Source organism: Mauremys reevesii, linkage group 1, assembly GCF_016161935.1.
Source record: "Mauremys reevesii isolate NIE-2019 linkage group 1, ASM1616193v1, whole genome shotgun sequence".
NCBI lineage: Eukaryota > Metazoa > Chordata > Testudines > Geoemydidae > Mauremys > Mauremys reevesii.
Window position 1 is genome coordinate 334,344,268 of NC_052623.1, and position 26,363 is coordinate 334,370,630.

Sequence of the window (26,363 nt, forward strand, 5' to 3'; positions counted from 1 at the left end):
CTGGCAAGGGCCAGCAGCCGAACCCCAGAGCAGCGACTGAGTGGCTTAGCCTGCCGCCGCTCTGGGGTTTCGGCCGCTGGCTCCTGCCAGCCAGGGTCTCAGCCCACTGCCAGCCTGGGGTTCCTTCACCCAGGTCAGCAGCGGGCGCTGAGTGGGACTGGCGTTAGGACCCCAGCTGGCAGGAGCCAGCGGCAAAAAGCTCCAGCTCGCACTGCGTGCCAAACGGCTCAGCCCGCACTGCGTGCCATCAAAAATTGGCTCGTGTGCCACCTTTGGCACACACGCCGTAGGTTGCCAACCCCTGGTATAAAGTGACTGCAAGAAGAGGCACATTAGCATCATTAATAATGACAGAAGCAACAAGGGACAATACATATGAAACTACAGAAGTCTATCAATATATTCATATCACTACCCGCAACTTCATTAAGTTCCACAATGACATCTAGGGAGAACGTCAGTGCAGTGCCAATAACCTCCTATAGAGCTCTGTGGTGCCAATCAGGTTCTATAACATGGTTTTTGATTGGGAAGGAAAGAACATGCACACCGTGAATCAAAAACTAAGGCTTTTGATATTCAAAACAAAATTGGAAGAAAAATTAAAAGATACTACTGAAGAAAAAATTGCAAAAAAGGAGAAAATAATGTAGAAAGAGGGACAGTGTGAAAGGAAAAAGGATATTTTATTGCTTTTTCCTAGAAGTTTTATAATATTTATAGACACACTTGAGTATGAGAGCTAGAATTTTTGGCCCTGCTTCTGGAATTGCCCAACACATTAATTCTGACCTTATTACATATTGGCAGTAACTTATTATTTATTCATCATTTCATCTAGGGGCTACATATCACTTGGGCAAATTTCAAAGGATCTTGGAGCTCACAAATGAAAGCTCTCTACATGATAGCAAATCACTGCCAGGGCCAGCCAAGGCAAGATGCCGACTCTTAACTAACAAATAGCAATCTTAGTCTCCTACTATTCTCTAAGAAGTTCACAAAAGTTTTTCTTATTCCAAACAATTAAAATGAAAAAATCAATGAACTCTAATATACTGATCATTCAAAAGGAGTTTAGTGATATATGTGTTTAAAAAATTATTTAACAAAACATGGAAGAATAGTAGAAAGAATAGTAAATATGGTAGGCGACCAGTTTGGCTTAACAGTGAAATCCTTGCTGATCTTAAACACAAAAAAGAAGCTTACAAGAAGCGGAAGATTGGACAAATCAAAAGGGAGGACTATAAAAATATTGCTCAGGCATGCAGGAGTGAAATCAGGAAGGCCAAATTACACTTGAGTTCCAGCTAGCAAGGGATGTTAAGAGTAACAAGAAGGGTTTCTACCAGTATGTTGGCAACAAGAATGTGGCCAATGAAAGTGTGGGCCCCTTACTGAATGGGCAACCTAGTGACAGAGGATGTGGAAAAAGCTAATGTACTCAATGCTTTTTTTCCCCTCTGTCTTCACAAACAAGGTCAGCTCCTAGACTACTGCACTGGGCAGCACAGTATGGGGAGAAGGTTACCAGCCCTCTGTGGAGAAAGAAGTGGTTCAGGACTATTTAGAAAAGCTCGACGAGCACAAGTCCATAGGGCCAGATGCACTGCATCCAAGGGTGCTAAAGGAGTTGGCAGATGTGATTACAGAGCCATTGGCCATTATCTTTGAAAACTCATGGCAATCGGGGGAGGTCCCGGGGAACTACAGGCCAGTCAGCCTCCACTCAGTACCTGGAAAATTCATGGAGCAGGTCCTCAAGGAATCAATTCTGAAGCACTTAGAAGAGAGGAAAGTGATCAGGAACAGTCAGCACGGATTCACCAAGGGCAAGTCGTGCCTGACTAACCTAATTGCCTTCTATGATGAGATAACTGGCTCTGTGGATGAGGGGAAAGCAGTGGATGTGTTATTCCTTGACTTTAGCAATGCTTTTGATACGGTCTCCCACAGTATTCTTGCCAGCAAGTTAAAGTAGTATGTATTGGATGAATGGACTATAAGGTGGACAGAAAGCTGGCTAGATCCCCAGGCTCAACGGGTAGTGATTTAATGGCTCCATGTCTAGTTGGCAGCCAGTATCAAGCAGAGTGCCCTAACAGTTGGTCCTGGGGCCGGTTTTGTTCAATATCTTTATTAATGATCTGGAGGGTGGCAACTCAGCAAATTTGCAGATGACACTAAACTGGGAGGAGTGGTAGATAAGATGGAGGAGAGGGATAGAATCCAGAATGACCTAGACAAATTAGAGGATTGGGCCAAAAGAAATCTGATAAGGTTGGATATTAGGAAAACCTTTTTCACTAGGAAGGTGGTGAAGCACTAGAATGAGTTACCTAGGGAGGTGGTGGAATCTCCTTCCTTAGAGGTTTTTACGGTCAGGCTTGACAAAGCCCTGTTTGGGATGATTTAGTTGGGGATTAGTCCTGCTTTGAGCAGGGGATTGGACTAGATGACCTCCTGAGGTCCCTTCCAACCCTGATATTCTATGATTCTATGGATTCAGGGCACTTAAAGCTAGTTTAGGGGGTTGTGTTTTTGTTTTAAACAAACATTCATATTGTGCATATTTTTTTCTCTGGTTTACTTTGTAATTACAAAGTACCAACAAAATAATAGTGTATATACACACACTCTTTTTGCCCTGTGCCATGAAAAGAAGAGTTCTACAAAGTTAGTTTTGGTAGAGGAACACTGACTACTTAAATCATACTTCTGTATTATTTTAACCTTTTGGTTTTTTTTGTTATAAAACAGTCACACTCTCTCAGCTTTATGTTTTTTCTAAAAGATATACTCTAGGAATCATGTTGGGGATGTTCTATAGCCTGTGTTATACTGGTCAGGCTAGATGATCACAGTCGTCCCTTCTGGCCTTAGTATCTATGACTGTATTAATTTGTTTACTTCATGAATATGAGAGAACTTTTCATCTTATGTATAGTTATTTGGTTAATCAGTTTCCCTTTATGCAAGCAGGTTTTCCCACACAGTAACAGAGAAAAGAAAAACAATTAAACATTAAAGTTTGTACAGCCACAAAAAATTAGAAGGCGACTTTAGAATAAAGGGAGATTAGAATACTGTAGAGCTTTCATAGACTGTAAATTCTTCAGTTCAGGACTGTCTACTGCTTTGGATATTCCACAGAACCAAGTCCAATACACAATCAATCACACAGGAACCATGTAAATATTTGAAAATACTTAGATCAAGGTTCTTTCAGAACTTCAACATTTATCTTTAAAACACATGAATACTATATCTCCTCAACTACACCACAATTTTCCTTTAAAAGTAATGACAATTGAACAGAATATTTTTCACAGACTAATGGACTCTTGCTACTAAATAAATGCTGAGAATGGAAAAGATGTGTTAAGGAAGAACACAAACATTTCCTAGGCGGAAGATATTTACTCTCTGACATACCTTCTACTACAATAACTTTCTAGTCACTCATTGCCTTTTCATTTTGGAAAGGGAGTGATGAAAGAGGTTGTTCAGTAAAGAAACCAGAGGGGGGCAGCAGTGGTCCTCAACCTTTTCAATACAATGTAACACACATTTTGGGGCATCCCTCCCCCATCTGGGGAATTGTAATCTCCCATCGTCCCTAGGTTTATGAACCTATGTTCTAGAAAGAAAAATTTGAAAAGGTATGTCAGATTCTCCACTACTCTCATAATCCCATGTTGAAGGTACAATATTTTCTGGTTGGGGTCCTACTGCAATGGAACTAAAACTAATCCTGAAGATCTGTATACTCAAAACTCTCACAAGGAGTGGATATTTGCCCAGTACAGCCCAGCTACGTTTCCAGAATTCTAGTCACTTTTATATCCTTCTCTCCCAATTCAAGAGACTGCGGTCCATCCTTTAAGGCAGGAGTTGGCAACCTTTCAGAAGTGGTGTGCTGAGTCTTCATTTATTCACTCTGATTTAAGGTTTCACGTACCAGTAATACATTTGAACATTTTTAGAAAGTGTCTCTATAATTCTATAATATATAACTAAACTATTGTTGTATGTAAAGTAAATAAGGTTTTTTAAATGTTTAAAAAGATTAATTTAAAATTAAATTAAAATACAGAGCCCCCCAGAACGGTGGCCAGGACCCAGGCAGTATGAGTGCCACTGAAAATTAGCTCGCCATAGGTTGCCTACCCCTGCTTTGTTTCCTAGCAGAATATTTTTTAATACTTTTGGAAAGTGAAAGGAGGTCGCATGTCTATCCTGTTTTCCACTAAATAGTGCATTTTTTCCCAGGGATTATTTGGATCTTGTTTGTTTTCCTTAGTAACTGGAGAACTATTTGATCTAATAGGCAATCTGAATACCAAAACTCCCTGGAAAAAAAAGATTGTAATATGCAGTCTACATTTCAGCAATGCTAAAGTTTATTACAGAAGCTTTTCTTTGTTAGATACCATCATTGTGAGCCACAAAAACAAAAATGTCAAGTTCTTAAATGTGAGATACTTAATCAAAAGTCCTTAAGAGCCTAATCACCAAAATTTCCTGCTCTACCTTACAATATATACCCTGAAGGTGGCAGTCTGTGCATTCCACACAATCAATTTGGAGTCCAAAGAGTAACTGGGCTTCGCAAGGGATTTGAAGTGCTCTTTTTTAATTCAGACAATAAATCCCAAATCCCACTTTCTGTAAGTGTTGGTTATTTATCGTAGTTCTTTGGGGATAATTGGTGGACTTGGCTCCCATAATGAGACTGTCCTGATAAAAAGCATCCATATAATCACATAAAACAGTGGAAAGCAGCAACTACCAAAATAAAAACATGAAAAAGTTAAAAACCAAAGAAAACAAAGAAATCCAAGGGTTATTGTTACCCATTTTAATACTAGTAACCCAGGTTCAGGCTGTGACTATTCCTATGGATTTAAGTTGGATAACTCAGGTTTAAAGTTCAGCATGTATATAAGTGACTGGAGGATAAGGGACTAAGTTTTGTGTGGGACAGAACAAGAGAGGGTGATATAGGAGTAGGGAGTGGATTCAATGTGCAAAGTCAAGAATAACATCAATGAAGAAGTGAGGAAGGAGTGTGTATGTACTTTGTGAAGGTTCAGTTAATTTTTTAAAAAATACTGGATTTCAAGGACTCTTATTGTGGGTATCTTGCAAAAATTTGAGTTTTCAAGAGGAAAAGGGTCAAGAATATATGACTTGGCATTCCTCACTTGTGTTCTTGATATCAAAGATATGCACTTGAGGCACTGTATTTAGAAATCTTTTGAACAGGCCCCATTCTGTAGCTTCACAGTACCATACATCTGTCCTGACCCACCAAGGCAATACTTAAAAACAAACAAAAAAACCCACTACACACAGCATACTCCTGGTGTTTATAAACTATAAACAATGGAATCATCTTATTTTTACTGTTTACTTCCCTAGTACTTAGGGACATTCAAACTTCACAACTGAAACGTGTTGTAATGTTGTTTGTCTATACACCCGCACAGCATGAGACACAATGTCACAGGGTGGTTGGCCCTTTAAGGAGAGTTGGGCTCAGCCTCAAGTTTCTCATAAGCAACCTCCCAACTGAGATGGTCAAGTAGCTCAGCTGGAAAGGAGAGCTAGATAAAGCAAATGGTCTCCTGGGGAAGGCCCTAGAGCAAAGGGAAAGATTCAAGGAAAAGGGGCTTGCAGAAGGTTGGGTTTGTGTGTGAAACCCTATGTTGAACTGATTTATTGTATTTGCTGAATAAACTGTACCTCGAAGGAAGGGTTTGAAAAGATTGTGACCTTCCTGGGATGTGGAAATAGGCCAGCAGCCTACACAGACTTTAACAACAATCAAACCAACCAAAAAAACCCAACAAATTAGCACTCAGTATTATGGCCTAATTCATAGGTTTTTAATGATTTGAGTGGGATTCTGACCAAATTATTCTTCTCCATGATGTACACAAAACCCCTTGGGTGAGGTCATGTACATGTAAGTGGTCTACAGGAGAGTCACATCTTACGCGGCGGTTAGGTTCTGAAGTCAGCACGTAAGGCAAAAATTGCATATAGTCAAATGCTTATTGAGTGGAATGGCGGGCGGAATCGCCCTCACTACATGTACAGTATTTAAACTGTATCTCTCTAGCCTGCTTCTTACTTGTATATCTCTCTTCCCCCCCCCCCCCCCCCAGAAATTTCCACTATATGCATCCGACGAAGTGGGTATTCACTCACGAAAGCTCATGCTCCAATACGTCTGTTAGTCTATAAGGTGCCAGATCCAGACTAACACAGCTATCCCTCTGAGTATTTAAACTGTTATTTCCCCCCCCCTTTTTTTTTTGTATTGCCGAGCGCGTAAGTTAAATGCGCCTATGATGCAACTCCACTGTATCAGTTGACAGACTGCTAAGTGGTTAGAAACTGTTAAACATTCAGAAGTGTTCAGGCTAGAAAACATGGTCACCAAAACCCAATCTTCCAATGGGTTAAAGGATTTTCTCCTATTAGAAAACAGTACTAGATTTTCTCAGCTACACTAAAAAAAAATTAAGCCACATTTAAGAGTCTCAGTTCTGGTGTTGGGTCAGACAACTTGCATATCTAGAACTAGATCACTTGAGAAATTAATACAATTATACAGCCTTAAACTACCCCATTCTATCAGCAGATGGCCCTAGTGAAATTAAATAAAAATGATTAAATAAGAAATAAACCAACATACCACAAGGCTGTTAAAGTTATCAGTAAAGATTTCCATAAACTCTGTTTTATGGGCTTATGGCTCAAAATGATCTACAATATGAATCATGGTTAAAAAGTTTTAACTAAAGATAATCGTTTTCTTCTAAGCGGTTTGAAAAGGGGGTTAAGTGGACAGTTTCTTTCCACGAGTGTTTTGACTATTCATTATAAAAAGTTAATCTGAGTGGTTCTCACCCTTAACACCAAAAATAAAGTTTATATGAAAGCTGGGGGCTCAACAGGTTTTTTTTTTGTTTTTTTTTAAATTGTGGATGTCAAAATACTGTGACACTCATTAAGACAGATTTTCAAAGGAGCCTAGGGTAATTAGGAGCTCAACTCTTTTAGGCTCCTTTGAAAGTCCCAGCCCAAAAGTTTAAGGTCATTTATCATAGCCTTATAAACTCAAAAGCAGCATTTACTTATTAAAAGGGAAGGGGGGGTGGATTATTTGAAAACCACTTGTTCCTAGTGTGCCTCAGAAGCTTTGCAAATTTCTGGAAAAACAAGTTTTTATTATAGATGTACAACAATTTGACAGGTTTTTGTACTACAATTCATATAAACATTGGTTGGCTAAAATTCAACCCAGATAAGAAAATATGATGTATAACAACGTATTGTGTTTCACACAAAATGTATTGCAAGACTTTAGTTAAAAAATACAAAGCAGCTGGTATTGGATGGGCAAAACTAGGTAGAGAACATTGCCTGATCTTTGGCAATTGTTTACTGATTTCTCACACAGTTTGCAAGGTAGGTATACTACTTTTTATCATAACCTGCACCTGAAAGACCAGATTTCCACAGTAGTTATGAATGAGTTTAAAATAAAAAAGAAAGTCATCTAAGGGCTTGGCTACACTTACAAATTTGCAGCGCTGCAGCAGGGTGTGAAAACACACCCTCTGCAGCGCTGCAAATTGCGGCGCTACAAAGCGCCAGTGTAGTCAAAGCCCCAGCGCTGGGAGCCGCGCTCCCAGCGCTGTCCGTTATTCCCCACACGGAGGTGGAGTACGGACAGCGCTGGGAGAGTTTTCTCCCAGCGCTGGCGCTTTGACTACACTTAGCACTTCAAAGCGCTGCCGCGGCAGCGCTTTGAAGTTTAAGTGTAGCCATAGCCTAAAGCGTCAAAGTTCCCTTTTCTTCTAGATGTAGAACTTGCTACAGTGACCCATGTAGTGACCATTAGGCTAAACTATAGTAAAGCCTTTTATTTGGGGTTAACTCTGAAAGCCATCTACAGAGTGTGGAACATGGTAGTAACTTCCCAAGCACTTGACCATGAATATTCAACACTGATACTTGGAACTACACTGACTTCCTGTAAGTCAGCAAGACCTTTCAGGCCCTTAATATGGCCACTCTAATCAACTGCTCTCTAGCCTAATTTTTCTTGCTCTGAAGGGACAGAGTCTTACTATCCCAAGATCCTTTTCCACTAAAGGCACATACTTTAAAAATTCTCTTCTCCTCTTCTCTTTCAGTCCATCTAGTGTTCTTCATATCAAATTGAAAACTGTTTACAATGTCTATTGTACTCCAGATATTAAAGCATGTTGTCTTGTATTTGCACAATTTTGTGTGTCAGATTTTGTAGAGGCACCCAGAGGAACTCATATATACCCACAGCACAGATAATGCCTTTTGTTATATGGATTCTCCATTAGTATGGCCTAACGAGGCAGTACCTTTACAGTGCTTAACTAACTCTGAGTACAGGAGGACATGCAGTTTATTTCACCATGAACTGTGATTCCCTCTTAATTTGAAGAAAAGAAAAAAAAAACCACAACCCTAACATTTAATAGGTTCAAAGTGAATAGTATAATAATTATATTCAACTTTATGCATACTGTTCTAGTAACTAACTACAATAGTGTTCTTTTTACAGGCCTCAGCCCTCTATTTGGCAGGGTAGGAGAAAGGATGATTAAATTTCCAGGTCTCCTTTTTTAATGAAGATTTTTCTCCTACATAGTCAAGTTTGCCACCCCTTGTTTTCCCCCATGTTTCGGCATCTTAGGAAGCAGAAACAAGCCTGTCAAGTTACAAGGAACTGGTTTGACTCCTTTCACTTAGGAATAAGCCCAAGGTATATTCAGTAAGGATCTATCTTTGTTATTGATGCAATCAATGTCCAAAGTGTCAGTCTCTAAAAAAAAGCTGTGTTTGAAAAAAAGGTGGTTATGTCAATCTAAAATTTCCTAGTGGTCCTTATTACAATACTAGAATAGTCAACAGTTAAACCCGTTCTTGTGTACCAACTATCACGAATTCTGTTTTTCCCCTTGATTGTAAGTTGACATAATACAAATTAATTACGATGCGCACAAGCTTTCACCCAGTATGATCAAAGAACACTAAATAAAACTGCTTTCTATTTCTATATATTCTATAGCTTCTTCTTTCTTGGCTACTTATTTTCCATCTGTTGAACCCTATTTAAGAGCTCAGCAATTGCTAGTCAGAGCTAATCAGTTTTTACATTTGCTTCTTTCAATAAGGGGCATACATACTGCCCTTATAGGATGGAAATCCACTAGATGTTACCTGCCTCATGCTTCTTAGCAGTCCTCTTCAGACAGTGATGGGGAAGACTGTTCCTACATTTTATTTTAAAAACAGAACTTTTTTGTGCATGATCCTGGACAAATCCACAAAACTAAATGAATTTTGAAGTTCAAATTCAAGAATGGCAAATTTTAAGTTATTTCAGATGCCCCACAAGGCAGCCAGCAAATCAGGAGCTTAAAATCTTGTCCCTGACCCCCAGAAGCCGTTGCAACCGTGATAGCAGTTAAGTTCATCAAGATTATCACCAATGAACACATGAGAACTCATCAGCCCAACTAAAAACAGACACCTAATGCCTCTAGAGTTTGCAGAGCACAAACACAAAAACCAAACAAATAAAAACACAGACAGACAGCTGTTTTCTTTGGCTCTTTGCTTTTTCAAAACCAGGAAAACCTAGCACTCTTTTTCTGCGCTCTGGCTATTGGAAGCCTCTCTGTTTTGAACTCTGGCTGAAGCAAGTCTTGGATTCCCTGTTGTCACTAAAACATCAGTGTAGAATCCTTTGGTTTTCCCGACAAACAGTGACAAGTCAACCAGCCGACAATACTGACTGCATATGCTTGTGCATCTCTTGCCACTTATTCCCATCACATGGTCTTAAGTATAAAAGAATAGATTACGCAACATAAGGAGATACCCTTCAAGAAAGGCACACTAACAGATGTCTTCTTAGGCCCAGTCTGTAAAAGCTTTCCAAGTGAAAGCTAGAAAACTCATTTCACTCTTCATAGAAATTACGACCAACGCTTGTGTTTTAGGGAAAATTCCCCCCTTGATTCAAGAGGTTTTAATGTTAAAGGACACATGCGAGCCATTTTTCAAGTTTACAATGGCCAATTCATCCATCTTGATAAAACCTAACTCCACTGCCTTTATTTAATAACTTATTACTTTGGAAGTTCTTCAGGAGACCTGAAGCACAAAAGAAAATATGTAAAAACAAATTCTAGGCTATTTTTCCAACACTTAAATCATGCAAATATGTTCTTAAACTGTCCAAAAACATGAAAGCTGTATGGTTTCAACAGGACAAAATTAAAACTATGTGTGTAGGAGGGTGGGGGCAAGACTCCTAAGGAAAGAGATTAAGAACATTTAATCTATATTCATCGTGACTGACAGTCTATTGGCAAGTTTCAAAATGCAAGCTCTTTCAAAAGACTAGAAAGATAAAACAACTAACAAGTTATAATTTACCAGTTATAAATTTGCAACTTGTAAATTTGTAAGTTACAAATTTTACTTTCCTATTGGATTCTAAATATAATTTACATATGACCTAATATTTTTTAAAAACTAAGTGACTAAAGTTCGGCTTTGAAATGAACAGTCTGACGGTCAAAAATGCTGAATAACTAGCATCTCCCATTGACTTCATTTTTTAAAAATAATCATGGCTAAGATTTATAAGCACATATATTATACTGTGCATTACAGAGACCGTCTCTCTCTTTAAAGGCAAGATTTTATTTTTTTGGGTTACTTCTCTCACCTCCTGCCAAAACCAAAATCAAAACCCGTTGCATTGCTACATACTCTGCTAATGCAAAGAGAAAAAAGGAAACACAAAAATCAACAAATCCTGTTCTTAGACATGTTGAGATTATTGGGATGGTCCTGATACTACTACTTTGTGTAAATGAAAGAAAAAAAAACAAAACAAAACAGTCATTTTTACTCCATGGAAAATATTTTGTACTGTATTTCATCCCAAAAGAATCCACAAACATCATGGATATGCAGCTACCTTTGGTGTGGAGAGTGGCAACCAGGTGGTCAGCACACCACACAACAGGGACATCTTTTTAATCAGACTGGCAAGAATACAAAAAGTTAGATGTCTTCACGTCAGCAGGGCCTGATGAAACACACCCTAGAATACTCAAGGAGCTGACTGTGGAGATATCTGAACCATCAGCAATTATCTTCAAAAAGTCATGGAAGATGGGGGAGATTCCAGAGGACTTGAAAAGGGTCAAATGTAGTGCCAGTCTATAAAAAGGGAGGGGAAAGGACAACCCGGGGACTTACAGACCAATCAGCTTAACTTCAGTACCCGGAAAGCAAATAGAGCAAATAATTAAGCAATCAATTTGCAAGCACCTAGAAGACAAGATATAAAGTGACAATCAGCATGAACTTGTCAAGAACAAATCTTGTCAAAATCAATCTATAGCTTTCTTTGACAGGGTAACAAGCCTTGCGGATGGGGGAGAAGTGGTGGATGTGATATATCTTGATTTTAGTAAGGCTTTTGATACTGTCCTACACAACAGTCTCAAACAAACTAGGGAAATACAACCTAGCTGGAGCTACTATAAGATGGACACATAACTATGGAAAAATTTTTCCCAGAGAGTAATCATCAGTTGTTCACAGTCAAGCTGGAAGGGCATATTGTGAGGGGTCCAACAAGGATCAGTTCTAGGTCTGGTTCTGTTTAATATCTTCATCAATGACTTAGCTAAAGGCATAGAGTACACTTCTAAAGTTTGCGGACGATATCAAGTTGGGAGGGGTGGCAAGTGCTTTGGAGAATAGGAGCAGCAAAGAATCCTGTGGCACCTTATAGGCAAACAGACATTTTGCAGCATGAGCTTTCGTGGGTGAATACCCACTTCTTTGGATGTGGGTATTCACCCACGAAAGCTCATGCTGCAAAACGTCTGTTAGTCTATAAGGTGCCACAGGATTCTTTGCTGCTTCTACAGAACCAGACTAACACGGCTACCCCTCTGATACTTGGAAGATAGGATTATAATTCAAATGATCTGGACAAACTGAAGAAATGGTCTGAAGTAAACAGGATGAAATTCAATAAGGACAAATGAAAAGTACTCTACTTAGGAAGAACAATTAGCTGCACACATACAAAATGGGAAATGACAGCCTAGGAAGTACTGTGGAAAGGGATCTGGGGGTCATAGTGGATCACAAGCTAAATATGAGTCAACAGTGTAACACTGTTGCAAAAACCATTCTGGGATGTATTAGCAGGAGTGTTGTAAGCAAACACAAGAAGAAATTCTTCCACTCTACTCCATGCTGATTAGTCCTTAACTGAAGTAGTGTGTCCAGTTCTGGGCGCCTCATTTCAGGAAAGATGTGAACCAATCAGAGAGCAACAAAATGATTAAAGGTCAAGACAACCTGACCTATGAGGGAAGATTGAAAAAACTGGGTTTGTTTAGTATGGAGAAGAAAAGACTAAGAAGGGACATGATAACCTTTGATGTACTTGGAAAAAGTTGTTACAAGGAGGAAAGAGAAAAAAATGTGTCTCAACTTCTGAGGATAAGACAAGAAGCAATGGGCTTAAATTGCAGCAAGGGCAGTTTAGGTTGGACATTAGGAAAAATTTTATGTCAGGGTGGTTAAGTACTGGAATAACTTGCCTAGGGAGGTTGAGGAATCTCCATCATTGGAGACTTTTAAGAGCAGGTTAGACAAACACGTGTTAGGGACAGTCAAGATCGGGGTTCTCAAACTGGGGGCTGGGACCCTTCAGGGGATTGCAAGGTTATTATATGGGGGTGGGAGTCATGAGCTGTCAGCCTCCACCCTAAACACCGCTTTTCCTCCAGCATTTATAATGGTGTTAAATATATTAAAACGTGTTTTTAATTTATAAAGGGGGTTGCACTCAGAGGCTTGCTATGTGAAAGGGGTCACCATAACAAAAGTTTGAGAACCACTGCTCTAGATAATACTTAGTCCTGCCATCAGTGCGGGGGACTGGACTAGATGATCTCTCGAGGTCCCTTCCAATCCTATGATTCTATGAATCATAGGACTCTTAAGAGGAGTGCAATGAGGTCTTCAATGTCTACAAAAGACAGACTGGGCCAGACTTTAGGTATCATCTGATTGACACCCAATAAAGCAAATGGATTTTTGAGCAGTTTATCTACCTCAGAAAGATGAAGGGCCGAGTTGAACCTGTGATTCCTAGGCGTCTGTCTAGTTATTTCACACATATACCTAAACCTTTAAGCTAACCACTTCAGCTATAAAAAGCAAAAACAATGGATTACCAAATAGAAAGACTAAAATATTGGGAGAGAAATAAATGTAATCGGATGCGTTATAACAAAATTAAAAATATTAACTATGAAAATGTATTTTTTAAAACACCCTTCTGGACTATCAGTATTTCATGTACGTAATTCCATGCACCAAAGGAGACATTTGTGACTCTAAACACAACCAAATAGGTTTTATTGCATTCTTTAAAGAAGCCAAAATGATCAACATGAGAAAAAAAATTAAAGCAGTAAAGCACATTTTATTTAAAAACTATCCCCTTTGATAAACTGAACTGATGACAAATACTGCTTTTTTTTTGCTTTTTTTTTTTTAAAGAAAGGAGTACTGATGTGAAGAAAAAATAAAGCTACAGTAGGTAAATAAAAATAGCTATTAAAAATTCAAACAATTAAGTAAAAACATTTTGGAAGTCTGCTTAGCTCTATTCAAAAATGCCCACCGCAAAAAGAAAAAACAACAAAGTTAGCAGTTTTGTTAAAAATACTTACTCTGAGCCTGCAGCCATTTCCAAATAAGAAGTTTCTGCTGTGTCAACCCCAAACGGGATCACTATGCTCATGACGTTCGTTTCTGATAAATTCGATTACTACGGAGTCCTGTGCATTGGTATCCAAAACACTGGGGCATGCCAGCCACAGTGCTCATTGCAAACATCTAAGTGCATCCACAAACCCTGTATAAAAATACGAAAAACAATTAAGACAAATCATTTTAAACGGGTAGCTCCATATTGTGTTTTAAAATGGCACCCTGTGCTAAGACATCTTATAATAATTTCATTTTGTTATCAGCATGAAGACAAAAAATATTCAGATTATGGCAAACATTATAAAGCTTTAAAATTTGCTTTAGTTTAGTATATTACCCTATCAGCACGGACTTTTTTAAATAAACAAACAAACAAACAAACATCTTCAGTAGGAGAGCTCTCATATAACTTAAAATACTTCTGAAGGAAGCTTTTTTCCCATACTTTCAATCAAAAAATCTGAGGCAAAAATCTAAAAACATGAACACGGAGAGTATAGGATCAAACCTCAAAGTTTTAGAATTAAAAAGCAAAAGACTGCATACAAAACAGATTATATAAATGAACAAAACTATCACCACCCTGTTTGAATAACTGTTATTGTTAAAAATAAAATCATTCTGTTCATATAAACATCTTTACCCCGATATAACACTGTCCTCAGGAGCCAAAAAAAATCTCACTGCATTATAGGTGAAACCGCGTTACATCGAACTTGCTTTGATCCTCCGGAGTGCGCAACCCAGCCCAGCCCACCCCACCCCCGGGACGCTGCTTTATCACGTTATATCCGAATTCATGTTATACAGGGTCACGTTGTATCGGGGTAGAGGTGTACAATTATACGTACCACCACAAACACTCAAAATTGGCCATTATTAGAACAGACTGAGTACATCACCAGATAACTTAATGTGGCCACAAATCTCATCTTACCCACTCAATTTTCAACAAAATAACCAAACTAAGGAAGAAGAATGTTATTATGTGGTGGATATCTGATAGAATTTGGAAGAGTTAGGAGCCTATGTGATAATTTAAGACTCAGAGAGATCCTTAAAAACAGGACAATATTATTTTTAATTATTTTCATTGAAGAGCTTTCATATAGTCTCAAGTATCAGAGGGGTAGCCATGTTAGTCTGGATCTGTAAGGCACTTTACAGACTGGCACATCTGTTAGTCTATAAGGTGCCACAGGACTCTGTTACTTCATATAGTCTGATTATAGACATAGTTATGTAACATTTCAGATGGAATAATAAAATGTTAACATGTATTAAAATGACTGCTGAACCTTTAGGCTCAATGTTACTACTGTACTCTTGGTTTATAAGCAAATAATGCTAAACTGAAAAAGTGAAGCCACTCAATTTTAATGAGGAAGAAGGGAGGTGAAGTAACTCATGAATGCTTAAGGAACAAAGATCAGTTTCTTCAGGTGATGAGTTAGACAAGAGTTTTTGACTATTTAACAAAATGTCTCCTTGTTATTCAAGTACAACTCTGAATAGTATATATTGCACAAATCTTCCTATGGGTTCTAATTAAAATAAGTTTGCTACATTTTACTCTGGCAAGCACTGAAGAGTCAATATGGCTAACGAGAGAGAGAGAGAGAGAGAGAATCTATTTTGACTCATACATAACTCAAAGTCTGACCTCCATGACACTGCACTTCGAACCTTCTCTTCTTCCCCTCTACAGGGGTGCCACAAAATTACAGAGTATGAGCAAAAGAAGGGGTGAACAGAATTATATCACTAGTTCTGTGGAGTAGGAACAGTACAAAGTAGTAAGTTAATATGTACTGAGTCAGCAGTAACTTATCCAGCAGTGATTAACCAAGTGAGGTGAGATCTTAAACTCAAATTGATGGCACTTCTCCATTTATCTGTCTTTATTTTTAGCTATATACTTCAGCACAGCTACCCATGTCTTCCTTACTTCCACACTGAACTACTGCAATGCACCTGTAGACTAGCCTCAAAAATTTGACTGTGCAGAATGCAGATTGCTGAGCAGTGCTTCTGGATGAAGCATATAATTCCTTTGCCCAGTAAATTACATTTGCTTCCAGTTTGTTTAAGAGTGGTTTGAGCTGTTGGTTTTGACCCATAAAGTCATAAAGGTTTGGGGCTCTGGCTATTTTTAAAACCACTTTTCTCCTCATGGGATACCACAACAGTTAAGCTCAACTGCGGTACTTAAAATAACTGCCCTTTGATTTGAAGGGAGTGTACTAGTGACCAGGCATTTTCAACTCAATCGAAATCTTAATTTATTGACAAGGATAGTTTCCAAAGAATTTCCCTGAGGTGGATTGGGAAGGACTTCACATTGATGTTGATCTAATTAGAATATTTTGTATTTTTAAAAGTGCACATGCTTGGAACATTAGGAGGACACATTTAATAAACAAGAAGAAAAAGTCTAGAGTAGATCATATTAAACTTCCTTATGAGATGAGTAAGGCCTCTGGATATTTTAGCATTCCCAATTCTCATGTTCTTGTTGGAGAAGATGATGTCTTTTTTAGCGCATTAGACAAATTACCAAATATACTAACTGTAGAGAAGTCAGGTCACCTACTTCATGGAGATAATTCCTAGTATAGAAGTATAGTAAGTTATGTTTTGTCAGATGCCATCGACACCAAACTGTACTTTATGCAGAGACAACACCTTAGGAACAGTAAGAATTTTTACTTTATTAAAATGAATTTATTGTTCCTGAGAGATGAAGAAAATGAAGTCCTCTAACCAAAGAAAAAGTACATCAAACTTTACAGTGATGGATGCACTGCAAATACGTAAGATAGACAGATAACAGGCAGCAGCAGCAAATTCTCACACTATCCTACCTTTATGCTAGAACATTAAACTGGAAGGACCACCTCTCCAATTGAATGAAGTTCAATTTCCACTTACTTACCTCCCTTATGAGACTCTCAAAAACAGTGCCAATTCATACCAAACTCGACTGAGGGCTTGGCTACACTGGAGAGTTGCAGCGCTGGTGGAGGCTTTACAGCGCTGCAACTTAGTAACTGTCCACACCTGCAAGGCACATCCAGCACTGCAACTCCCTGCCTGCAGCGCTGGCTGTACACCTGGTCTGCTTGGGGTATAATGAGTGCAGCGCTGGTGATGCAGCACTGCTCGTCAAGTGTGGCCACACACCAGCGCTGTTATTGGCCTCCAGGGTATTAGGAGATATCCCAGAATGCTTTTAACTAAATTACTCTCTTTGTTTTGCTATGATGCCTCTCTTTGTTTTGTTGTGAACTCGGGGCGGGAGCTGCTTATCTAAAAAACAAACACAGCTCTTGTTTGCTGTGATCAATCTGTACCTGACTGTGAACAATCAACTGAGATAACCCACTACCTTGCTGTGAATGAGGCAGGCAGGGGGATGAATGTTTGCTTGAGGAGAGAAGGGGGGGGGGAGGGGGAGGGGGAAGGGAGTCGTTGGAGCAGCTGCTTATCTGGTCTGCAGGCTATTTGCAGTTAAGAGTGAATGAGGGGTCGAGGAAATGTTCAGCTCCCTGCCTTGCAAAATCTGACACACAGCGTCGGCTCCAAAAATCCACTCTCTCTCTCTCCCCCGCTCCCTGTCACACCCCACCCCACCCGCCTCTTTTGAAAAGCACGTTGCTGCCACTTGAACGCTGGGATAGCTGCCCATAATGCACCACTCTCAACAGCGCTGCAAATGCTGCAAATGTGGCCACCCTGCAGCGCTGGTAGCTGTGAGCGTGGCCAAACACCAGCGCTTTACCTACACAGCTGTACGAAGACAGCTGTAACTCCCAGCGCTGTACAGCTGTAAGTGTAGCCATACCCTGACACAATGATCTGCTCATTTAAATTAGACAGCCATCAAATGGTAACAACATTGGGTTGGGTCTCTGTCAATCTCAGCTTGATCTGAACTAGCAACTACAAAATGAAAGGCTTCACATTACCTATGCCCTGAACCAGTCTGCCCCCAGGCAGCAATACTGATAAATTAACATCAGAATGTAACTAGGAAAACCTATCCTGAAAAACAGTTTGGGACAGAGAGGTTCAGTGGTAACATTTTAGAGTTATTATAGCCTGGATGTGACTCTGCCTTGACTGTCATTGTCAGCGTTGTTGAGCCAGCCAGTCAAAAAATAAACTGTAAAGATTTGGAAAGCCACATGTCAGCAGAGGCTGAAACAAAGAGGGGGTGCAAAGGATGTGGAGAAGAACTATGCCACCTGACTCACGTGCTCTCATGTCTATTTTCTTGCACAAAGCAACTAAGATTATCCAACAATAAGCTCATCGTGTACACAAGATATTTGGATTGGACTAAGTGACCCATGTCTGGACAATGGTTTTACGAGGAAGTATAAGATGTGGGTGGCAAAACTGAGACTTAAGAAAATAAAAACTACTACCCATAAAATGTTCAATAAAGCAGGTAGATAACAGATTAGTTTTCTGAAGATGTACAAACCTACAGGAGTTATGCCAATGTGTGTCCCAAAGTCACAAATGTGATTACTAGTGACTAATGACCTAGGCTGATTTTTGCTGTGATTGTGGCATTAATTCAAGAGGTGCCCAAATAGTGCAGAAAAGTAATTGGGAGGGTTGCAGGAGGAATATTCAGCACTGATGTAAACAGAAAAGGCAGTGGTTCAAAACCATTAAGTTCAAAATTGCTGTAACGGGGTGGGGGTGGGGGGGAACGACACAGGTCAGGCGACATTACACACACACACACACACACACACACCCCACTTATTTATAGGTCTTTCAGTGGCAAACTAGTCATTTAAATTCTTGGCCCAATTTCAACCACTTTGAACAAAACCAGAAAACTGATGAACTTCAATAAATTTCACTGATTATATAACAGCCAAAGAACTTTCCTTTTGAGAGGAAGACAGATCTACTTATCCACTTTGTATAACTGATCTAAAACTCTTATGTTATACTTTCCACAAAGAGATTCTTCAAGACTCCTTCATTATCATTATTTATCACCACCATTTAAAATTACAGGACATAGCAACCTTCCTTATTTCAGCAAAGAAAGCTGTAGTAGTATTTGAGTGTGGTACGTTCAACTACTCCTCCAGAAGTGTGGCATTCCATCACCAGGAGCTGAATGCACTGCCATTGCAACATCTGCATATCCCCAGCTAGCTCAGGAGCAAAACCTGTGTTGCTTCTGAACAATACAACATGAAGAATTCCTTGAGTAACAGCCACGGATTGACACTTCTGCCCTTACTCTGGGTAGATACTCAGCATGGGGGAGGGACGAGGGGCGGGGAAGGTAGGCGCTCATCTATACCAGGCAACTGAACTAGTGCAGGTATGGTTGCACATTTTGTCACATCACATGTCAAACACAGTCATTTCAGACTAGTAAGGGAATCCTGGAGAAGCAGAAGGAGAAATTACTTACACTATGTCCAGATTTAAAAATTTCTTCATCTGTTACACTGTGATATTCCTGATATACCAACCTGATGATTCTTTATGCATCTCTCCAGAGTAGATGCTTGGACTACAGGAACTAACATACAGGATCAAGCTAGTAGTCCAGTGGATGTTTCAGATAAAGGAGAAAGAAACCATGCAGAGGATAATGAATAACCTACCCCTAGGGAAAGCTTTTTCCTAACTCCTGTCAGTTAGTGGCTGGCTTATTCCCTGAAGTAAGGCGGCTTTTTTTTTCTTTATTTAAAAAAAAAAAAAGTTACCTAGAGTCACAGTGACTGTTCTCAACATTGTGAATATTCTCATCTATTGAGTGTTTAATTTGCTTTGAACCCTAGTAGGATCTCAACTTTAGCATCTTAGAACAATAGGTTCTATGAGTTATCCATAAGAGTCATCATGCATTGTTTTTTTAAAAAGTGTGGGGAGATGGTGTGATGCTATGTCCTTATATTACTGATGTAATGAAGTGATAGCAAAAAGTAATCTGAACCCTCTTCTCCCACTATCTTTTAACTTGGCACTACTGTAAGTGCTTGAGGCAGCAAGCAAACTGGTCATATCTTCTGAAATTGCATTAACTTTTCTTTTAAAAACTGCCACTGTTTAGGACCCAATTCAAATGTCCCATTTGCTTTGATGGGACTTTGGCTGAGCAGGGACTGCAGGCCTGCTTTTTCAGTTGGGCTAATAGTTTTTTTCTTCCTCATGTGTTCCTCTCAGGACCATTAAAAGAGATATGTTCCTGCCCCTCAGAAGGCAAGTGGTGGGAGGAACATCTATGGGGTAGCAAGTCTGAGATACAAGATTTTCTTTTTGGGGGTGGGTGGAGGGAGGGCATTTTCTGGTTTGTGTTCTTATGGCATTTCAATAATGTTCCTTAATTCCCCTCCCACCAGCCATCTTTAAGGTGTCCAATGCATGGGAAATGCATCTCTATCATCTATAGATTTTCAATGCAAGATTTTTTTAAATGGTAATGTAGTTAGTGTTCTAACTTTACTTGGATTTTGTTGTATAGTAGCAGAAGACAGGTCTGTTTTGATGTTCACTAGATTTATATTGTTACTCTTTTTCTAATAAAAAATTGAATATTTTTATTTTGTTGTGTCATATTTATTATGCATAGTATTTCAAAAGTAGTCAAGGAGAACCTGCTATACTGGTGAGATTGCAACCTGTGAGGTTTCCAATTTACCTCTGTAGGATGTACTAGTACAAGTGGTGTAAAAGCTTGCTCAAGTTAGTGCACTCTGTATGTTGCAATACCTGGACTTTCATTTGTATATAAGAATATAAGGCTTTTTAGAGATGACAGTGATAGGTGTTGGTAGTACCAGTGATTTATTTATTTTTTGTCTAGTGTATGGAGACCTTAAAAGGAAGTAAACAGCACAATCACCTCAAACACAAAACTAAAACTGAAAAAATTAACGAAGTCTGTTTTTACATTTTACTTAGTGCATTTAACAGCACTTTGTATAGGCCGTTTCACCGTTTCCTCCCGCCCCCGACATAGTCAAACTTCAGAGGGGGACTCAATACCTCAAACTATTATTCTTTGTTTAAAAAAAAAAAGTTGATGTTCCTCTAAGTGTATAATGAGGTATATCCTACCTATTTATAGATGACGTAAGGCACTCAACTCTAAATAAGTTTCCACAGAAGGAAGTTGAACTAGTTTAACTATATCAGTTTCTAAATTACTACAATTTTCTCATGTAAGCAAGACCTTAAAAACAGGAATGTTAAGTCTTCTCCTTCCATGTTTTTGTTGGAGGACTCAATGACACAGATATACACTGGGAACTTTTCAACTCTCTCTTTTCATAGATTTTAAGGCCAGAAGGGACTACTAGATGATCCAACCTGACTTCTCATACAACATATGCCATCAAATTTCAACCATTTACTCCCATGTTGAGCCCAATAACTTGTATCTGACTAAACCATATCTTCCAGAAAGACATCCAGTCTTGATCTGAAGGCTTCAAGAAATGGAGAAAGCACCACCTTCCCTCAGTAGTTTGTTCCATTAGTTAATCACCTTCACTCTTTTAAAAAAAGTGTCATTTCAATTTGCCCAGTTTTAACTTCCAGTTATTGATTCTTCTAGTACTTAAAGGGGCTGGAATACTTAAGGATTTTTGCATCATACGTCTTAAATAGAAGTTTACAGCTTTAAATAGCCTGAATAAAATCCATGTTTCACATCTTTAGCATATCATAAAATTAGTAGTTCGCTATTCAACCAGTTTTCAAGAATAGTTTGCAAGACCTGAATATCTAATGTAAAAATGAAGCAGAAACAGAAAAGCTTTCAAACCTTCTGCTTATTCATACATCATAAAAAAGAGGGGAAAAGCCAAATTATTTTCTCCTTTGCAGGTCATTTTAAATAGCAAGTTGGTAGCATTTTCATTTGTCATGTAGATTGAAGACTGGACTTCCCACACTGGGCTTCTAAAACTCAGAGCTGGTAAAGACTTGAGTTGCAGAAGAACGTGGTTGGCCTTGGGTTGGAAGAAACTGCATTCTTGGCAAACTTAACTGAAATCACATGCAACTGCTACCAGACTGTTTGTAAATCACCACAAATAGATACTGTGATTATGTAACCCATGTCCAAAAAAATCTGAGGCTATTTTGCCATAATAAAAAATAAATAAATAAAATAAAAATGACTTGCACCTGTTATGTTCCAAATGGTGGAACTACATGTAATAAAAAAGGTCACATTAAAAGGTTCTAAAAGGTTGTGACCACAATTAATATTAACAGCAAGGGGGAAGGAACACACAACATAATATAGCAGGAGCAGGCTAGACAACATTTAGATAAGTTAGATGTATACAAGTCAGCAGGAACTGACAAAATTCACCATTGGGTACTTAAGGAACTGGCTGAAGCAATCTTGGAACTATTAGTGATTATCTTTGAGAGCTCATGGAGGACCAGACTAGAGATGGGCAAACTTAGCATCAGTCCTTAAAAAGTGGAACAAAAAGGACCTGGGAAACTACAGACCTGTCAGCCTAACTTTAATTCCAAGAAAAATACTCGAACAAATTACCAACCAATCAATTTGTAAGCCCCTAAAGAATACCAGAGTGATAAGTAATAGCCAACATGGATGTGTCAACAACAAATCACGCCAATCCAACCTTATTTCTTCTTTGATAGGGTTTCTAGTCTAGTGGATGGAGAGGGAATCAGTAAATGTGATACATCTTGATTTCAGTTAGGCTTTTAACACAACCCCACATGACGTGCTCAGAAACAAAGTAGGGAAATGTTGCCTAGCTGAAATTATTATAATGTGTGTGCATAAGTAGTTGAAAAACCATACTGAAAGAATTATAATCAATGGTTTTCTGTTAAACTGGAGGGATGTATCTAGGGAGTCCTGCAGAGTCTATCCTGGGTATGGTACTATTCAATAGTTTCATTAATCACCTGGAGAATACAGTGGAGATTATGCTTATAAAGTCTGTGCATGACACCAAGCTGGGAGGGGTTGCTAGTACCTTGGAGGACAGGATTAGAATTCAAAACAACCTTGACAAATTGAAAACGGGTCAGAAATCAAGATGAAATTCAATAAAGAAAAGTGCAAAGCACTACATTTAGGATGGAAAAAAAAAAGCAAAAGCATAACTACAAACAAGGGAATGACTGGCTAGGTGATAGTACTGCTGAAAAGGATCTGGGGGTTATAGTGGATCAAAAATTGAAAACAATCCAACAATCTGATGTAGCTGTGAAAAAGGCTAATATTCTGGGGTGTATTAACAGCAGTGTGGCATGGAAGACACAGGAGGTAACTATCCCACTCTACTCGGCACTAGTGAGTTGTCACCTGGAGTAATATCAAGTTTTGGACACCATACTTTAAGAACAATGTAGACAAAGTGGAGAGAATCCACAGGAGAGCAATAAAAATGATAAAAGGGTTAGAAAACCTGACCTATGAGGAAAAGTTAAAAAAAACAGAGTATGTTTAGTCTTAAGGAAAAAAGACTGAGGGAGGTAAGGGGGAACCTGACAACAGACTTCAAATATACTAATGGCTGTTATAAAGACGATGGTGAGCAAACTGTTCTCCAGGTCCACTGACTGCAGTAAGGGAGATTTAGGCTAGCTATTAGGAAAATTTTCCTTTCTGAACACCATCTTCAGTGACATTATTGGCCTGCTAGGAGGATTTGAGACTAGCCCTGGCCCCAAGGTAAACTGAGTTTGAGACCCCTGGGCTAGACTAACACTTTTCCAGGATGGTCTAGGTCAGGCCTGCACAACTCGTAAAGCAGCGAGGGCCACACTCCTCCAAGAAAACAGCTGAGGGCCGAAACCCCGTGGAAACACACACACACCCCCAGCACCTCGCGACTGCAGTTTCTAGAAGCATTTTATAAGAAAAATATTTTATAAGATAAGAGTTAATGTGTTTATTGTAATTAATCTACTCATACTTGGTAGGCTGAGTAGACATTTTAAGTCTTTCCAGCTGAGAATAATATTTGCTCCTAAAATTTTGTTATGCTACATTATGCGTTTTGTGATCACTATGGAGAAGCAAACTGTTTATGGAATGTTTGAATGTTATACTTCTTCCTCTGTACATGTGCTCCGAAGAAATTAACATGTACAACTGAAACCATGGGTAAAACTACTGCCAAAGTTATGTTAATTTTAGGGTAACTAGAGTGGTAATTTCCTGGAGGTAGTCTATTTGTATAATTGTCAAAGAGCACAAACAAAAAAGGACATGCACTCATTTTTAGGGAATGCGAACAAATCAAAAGAAATAAGATGAATTTCACTGGAAGAGATGTGTATTTCTTTCCATGTTATCCAGTTCTTACTCCCACTCCCGAGCATGAACAAACAAGCTTCCAATGCAGAAAGTTACCCCTCCCCCAATTTATTTATAATTATTTTCAATAGGTTGGTATGAAATTTAGCAAAAAAGAAATCCATTCTATACTACGTTAGTGCTGGTGCTCAGCGTAACACAACTTAGCCAAAAGCCACAAATCATTACAAAAAGACGGAAAAAAGACCCAACCATGCCTTATACTAAAATAAGTAAGTGAGGAGAGGGATCAGGGCACCTACACAAAGGGGAAAGAAACCATACATTAAGCACAAATATTTAAAAATTCTCTCTTTGGGTAAACTTTTTAAACATACAAGAACATAGGTAACGTGAACAAACATTTTCCTAATTTTCCTCCACATTAACCACTTTAATAAATAGTTTCATATCCATTAGCAAAAACAATTTTTATCATGGCCTCCTTCAAAGCCATAGTAGTGGCAGCACCATCATATTATACTCTCATTCCTGATCTTTAAAATATTTTGTTAAGTATTAAAAAAAAAAAAGCTCTTCTTGGTTTTCCCATTAACTGAGTCCCTATATTCAGAAGCTATTTCACCACTGTTTACATGGAGGTTTGAAGATGCAAGAGCAACATTATCAGTAGGTTGTAATATTAACAACACTAAACTCCACACTTGAGATGAGTTTCCATCAGGCTTGGAAAAACCACTGATCCACTAGCAGCTGCAATAATAAGTTTGGAATGGAGGACCAGCAAGCCACAATTTCAGTGGCACCTTCAGAGAATTCAAGACTCTTGTGCAAGGAAAACTAATAGTAAGGTCTCCATCTCTCAAATGTCCAATCTGAAGATGGTCTCTGGAGCTCTCAAAGAGCTCATTACATAGATTATGCCAACCCAAGTAGTTAAGAAAAGAAGACTCCTGGTATCAGTACCATCCAGGAGTCATTTTGTCTATTAACTTAAATCCTGACACAAAAGGAAGCTACTCTCCACTGGGCCTCACCCTGCTGGTGAAGGGTCAGAGAGTGCTCCAGAGGCCCCCCTGACTTCCTTCTAGAGGGGGTCAGAGTGGTATAAGGGGATCAGTGTCCCCCTTTTCCCAGAGACTTCTGCAAGTCCACTAGAGAGCCCTCTGGGCTTCCCCTTTTCTCTCCCCCTCCCCTCTTTTTTTCCTTCTGAGTGAAAGTGAGAGAGCATGGAGGCTAGGAAGAGAAAAGATACAAGAGGAAGAGAGTGAAGAATGGTAGCGAGGAGATAAAAATTAATGTGGATTTTGGAATTAATGTGAGTTAAATGACAGGGAAACAATTAATAAAAGGGTAAACAGGTTGAGGAATGAGACAGAGCTCTGACAGTCGCTTATACTACATAAGCGGGGGGGAAGAGAGAAGAGACAGGGAACATGATGCTCAAATACCTAGTCTCGAGCTGTAACTACTAAGGCCACACAAAATGGGAAGAAAATAATTTGTTGCCTGTCTTGAGAGAGGAGAAAAATGCTACTTAGAGGAGGGTCTATCTATATCCATGTCACACCAGACATTTGGAAAGAGTCAGGAACAAGAAGGTAAAATGGGGGGGAAACCAACAAGCATGGTAGAAAAGTTTATTCTTTTGGCATGGGCATTGAAACATTCTGTTCTTTACTAGCTGACAAGAAATACTGGTTGGTTTGTATTAAACAGTGTCTCACCTCATTCACATTAATTCTGTATCAGAACTATTACTGTTACATGAAAAACTGATTTAGGAAAACAAGTTTTGTTCTACTGTGACACTCCTTTACTAATTCTGTTAGTTTGATGTGTCCTATGAGATCTTCCCTAAAATATTCTTCCTACCAGTTGTTTCCTTCCAAACATGTGATCTGACATACTCATTGAACAGATTACAGTGGGATATTTAAAAGATGTTCATGAAACGACTGTCTATGAAAGTGTACTAGAGTCAAAACTTCCGTAGATCTCAACATTCATTAGCATATAACACCGGTAAAATTCACAAAGAGCATTTCAAATAAGTAGGAGTATTTCTGCATTTGTTTGTAATCAATATTCAATAAGCATGCTCAATAGATTACATCTCATCTAGTGGGGTGGCCAGGTATGGATTTATTTTCTTTGATATGTGACAGTTTACTTATCG

At 38.9% G+C, this 26,363-nt stretch overlaps 1 protein-coding gene across 3 annotated transcripts in view; it reads right to left on the reverse strand.

Moving 5' to 3' along the window:
- The window catches only part of KMT2E (lysine methyltransferase 2E (inactive)), a 134,753-nt gene that overhangs the window by 100,999 nt on the left and 7,391 nt on the right, over positions 1–26,363 (reverse strand). For all 3 annotated transcript variants that reach the window (XM_039517241.1, XM_039517246.1, XM_039517235.1), the window contains exon 2: positions 13,845–14,029. In XM_039517241.1, the coding sequence (XP_039373175.1) occupies positions 13,845–13,915 (71 nt within the window). In that variant the 5' untranslated portion in view covers positions 13,916–14,029. The remainder of the gene's footprint in view (positions 1–13,844; positions 14,030–26,363) is intronic.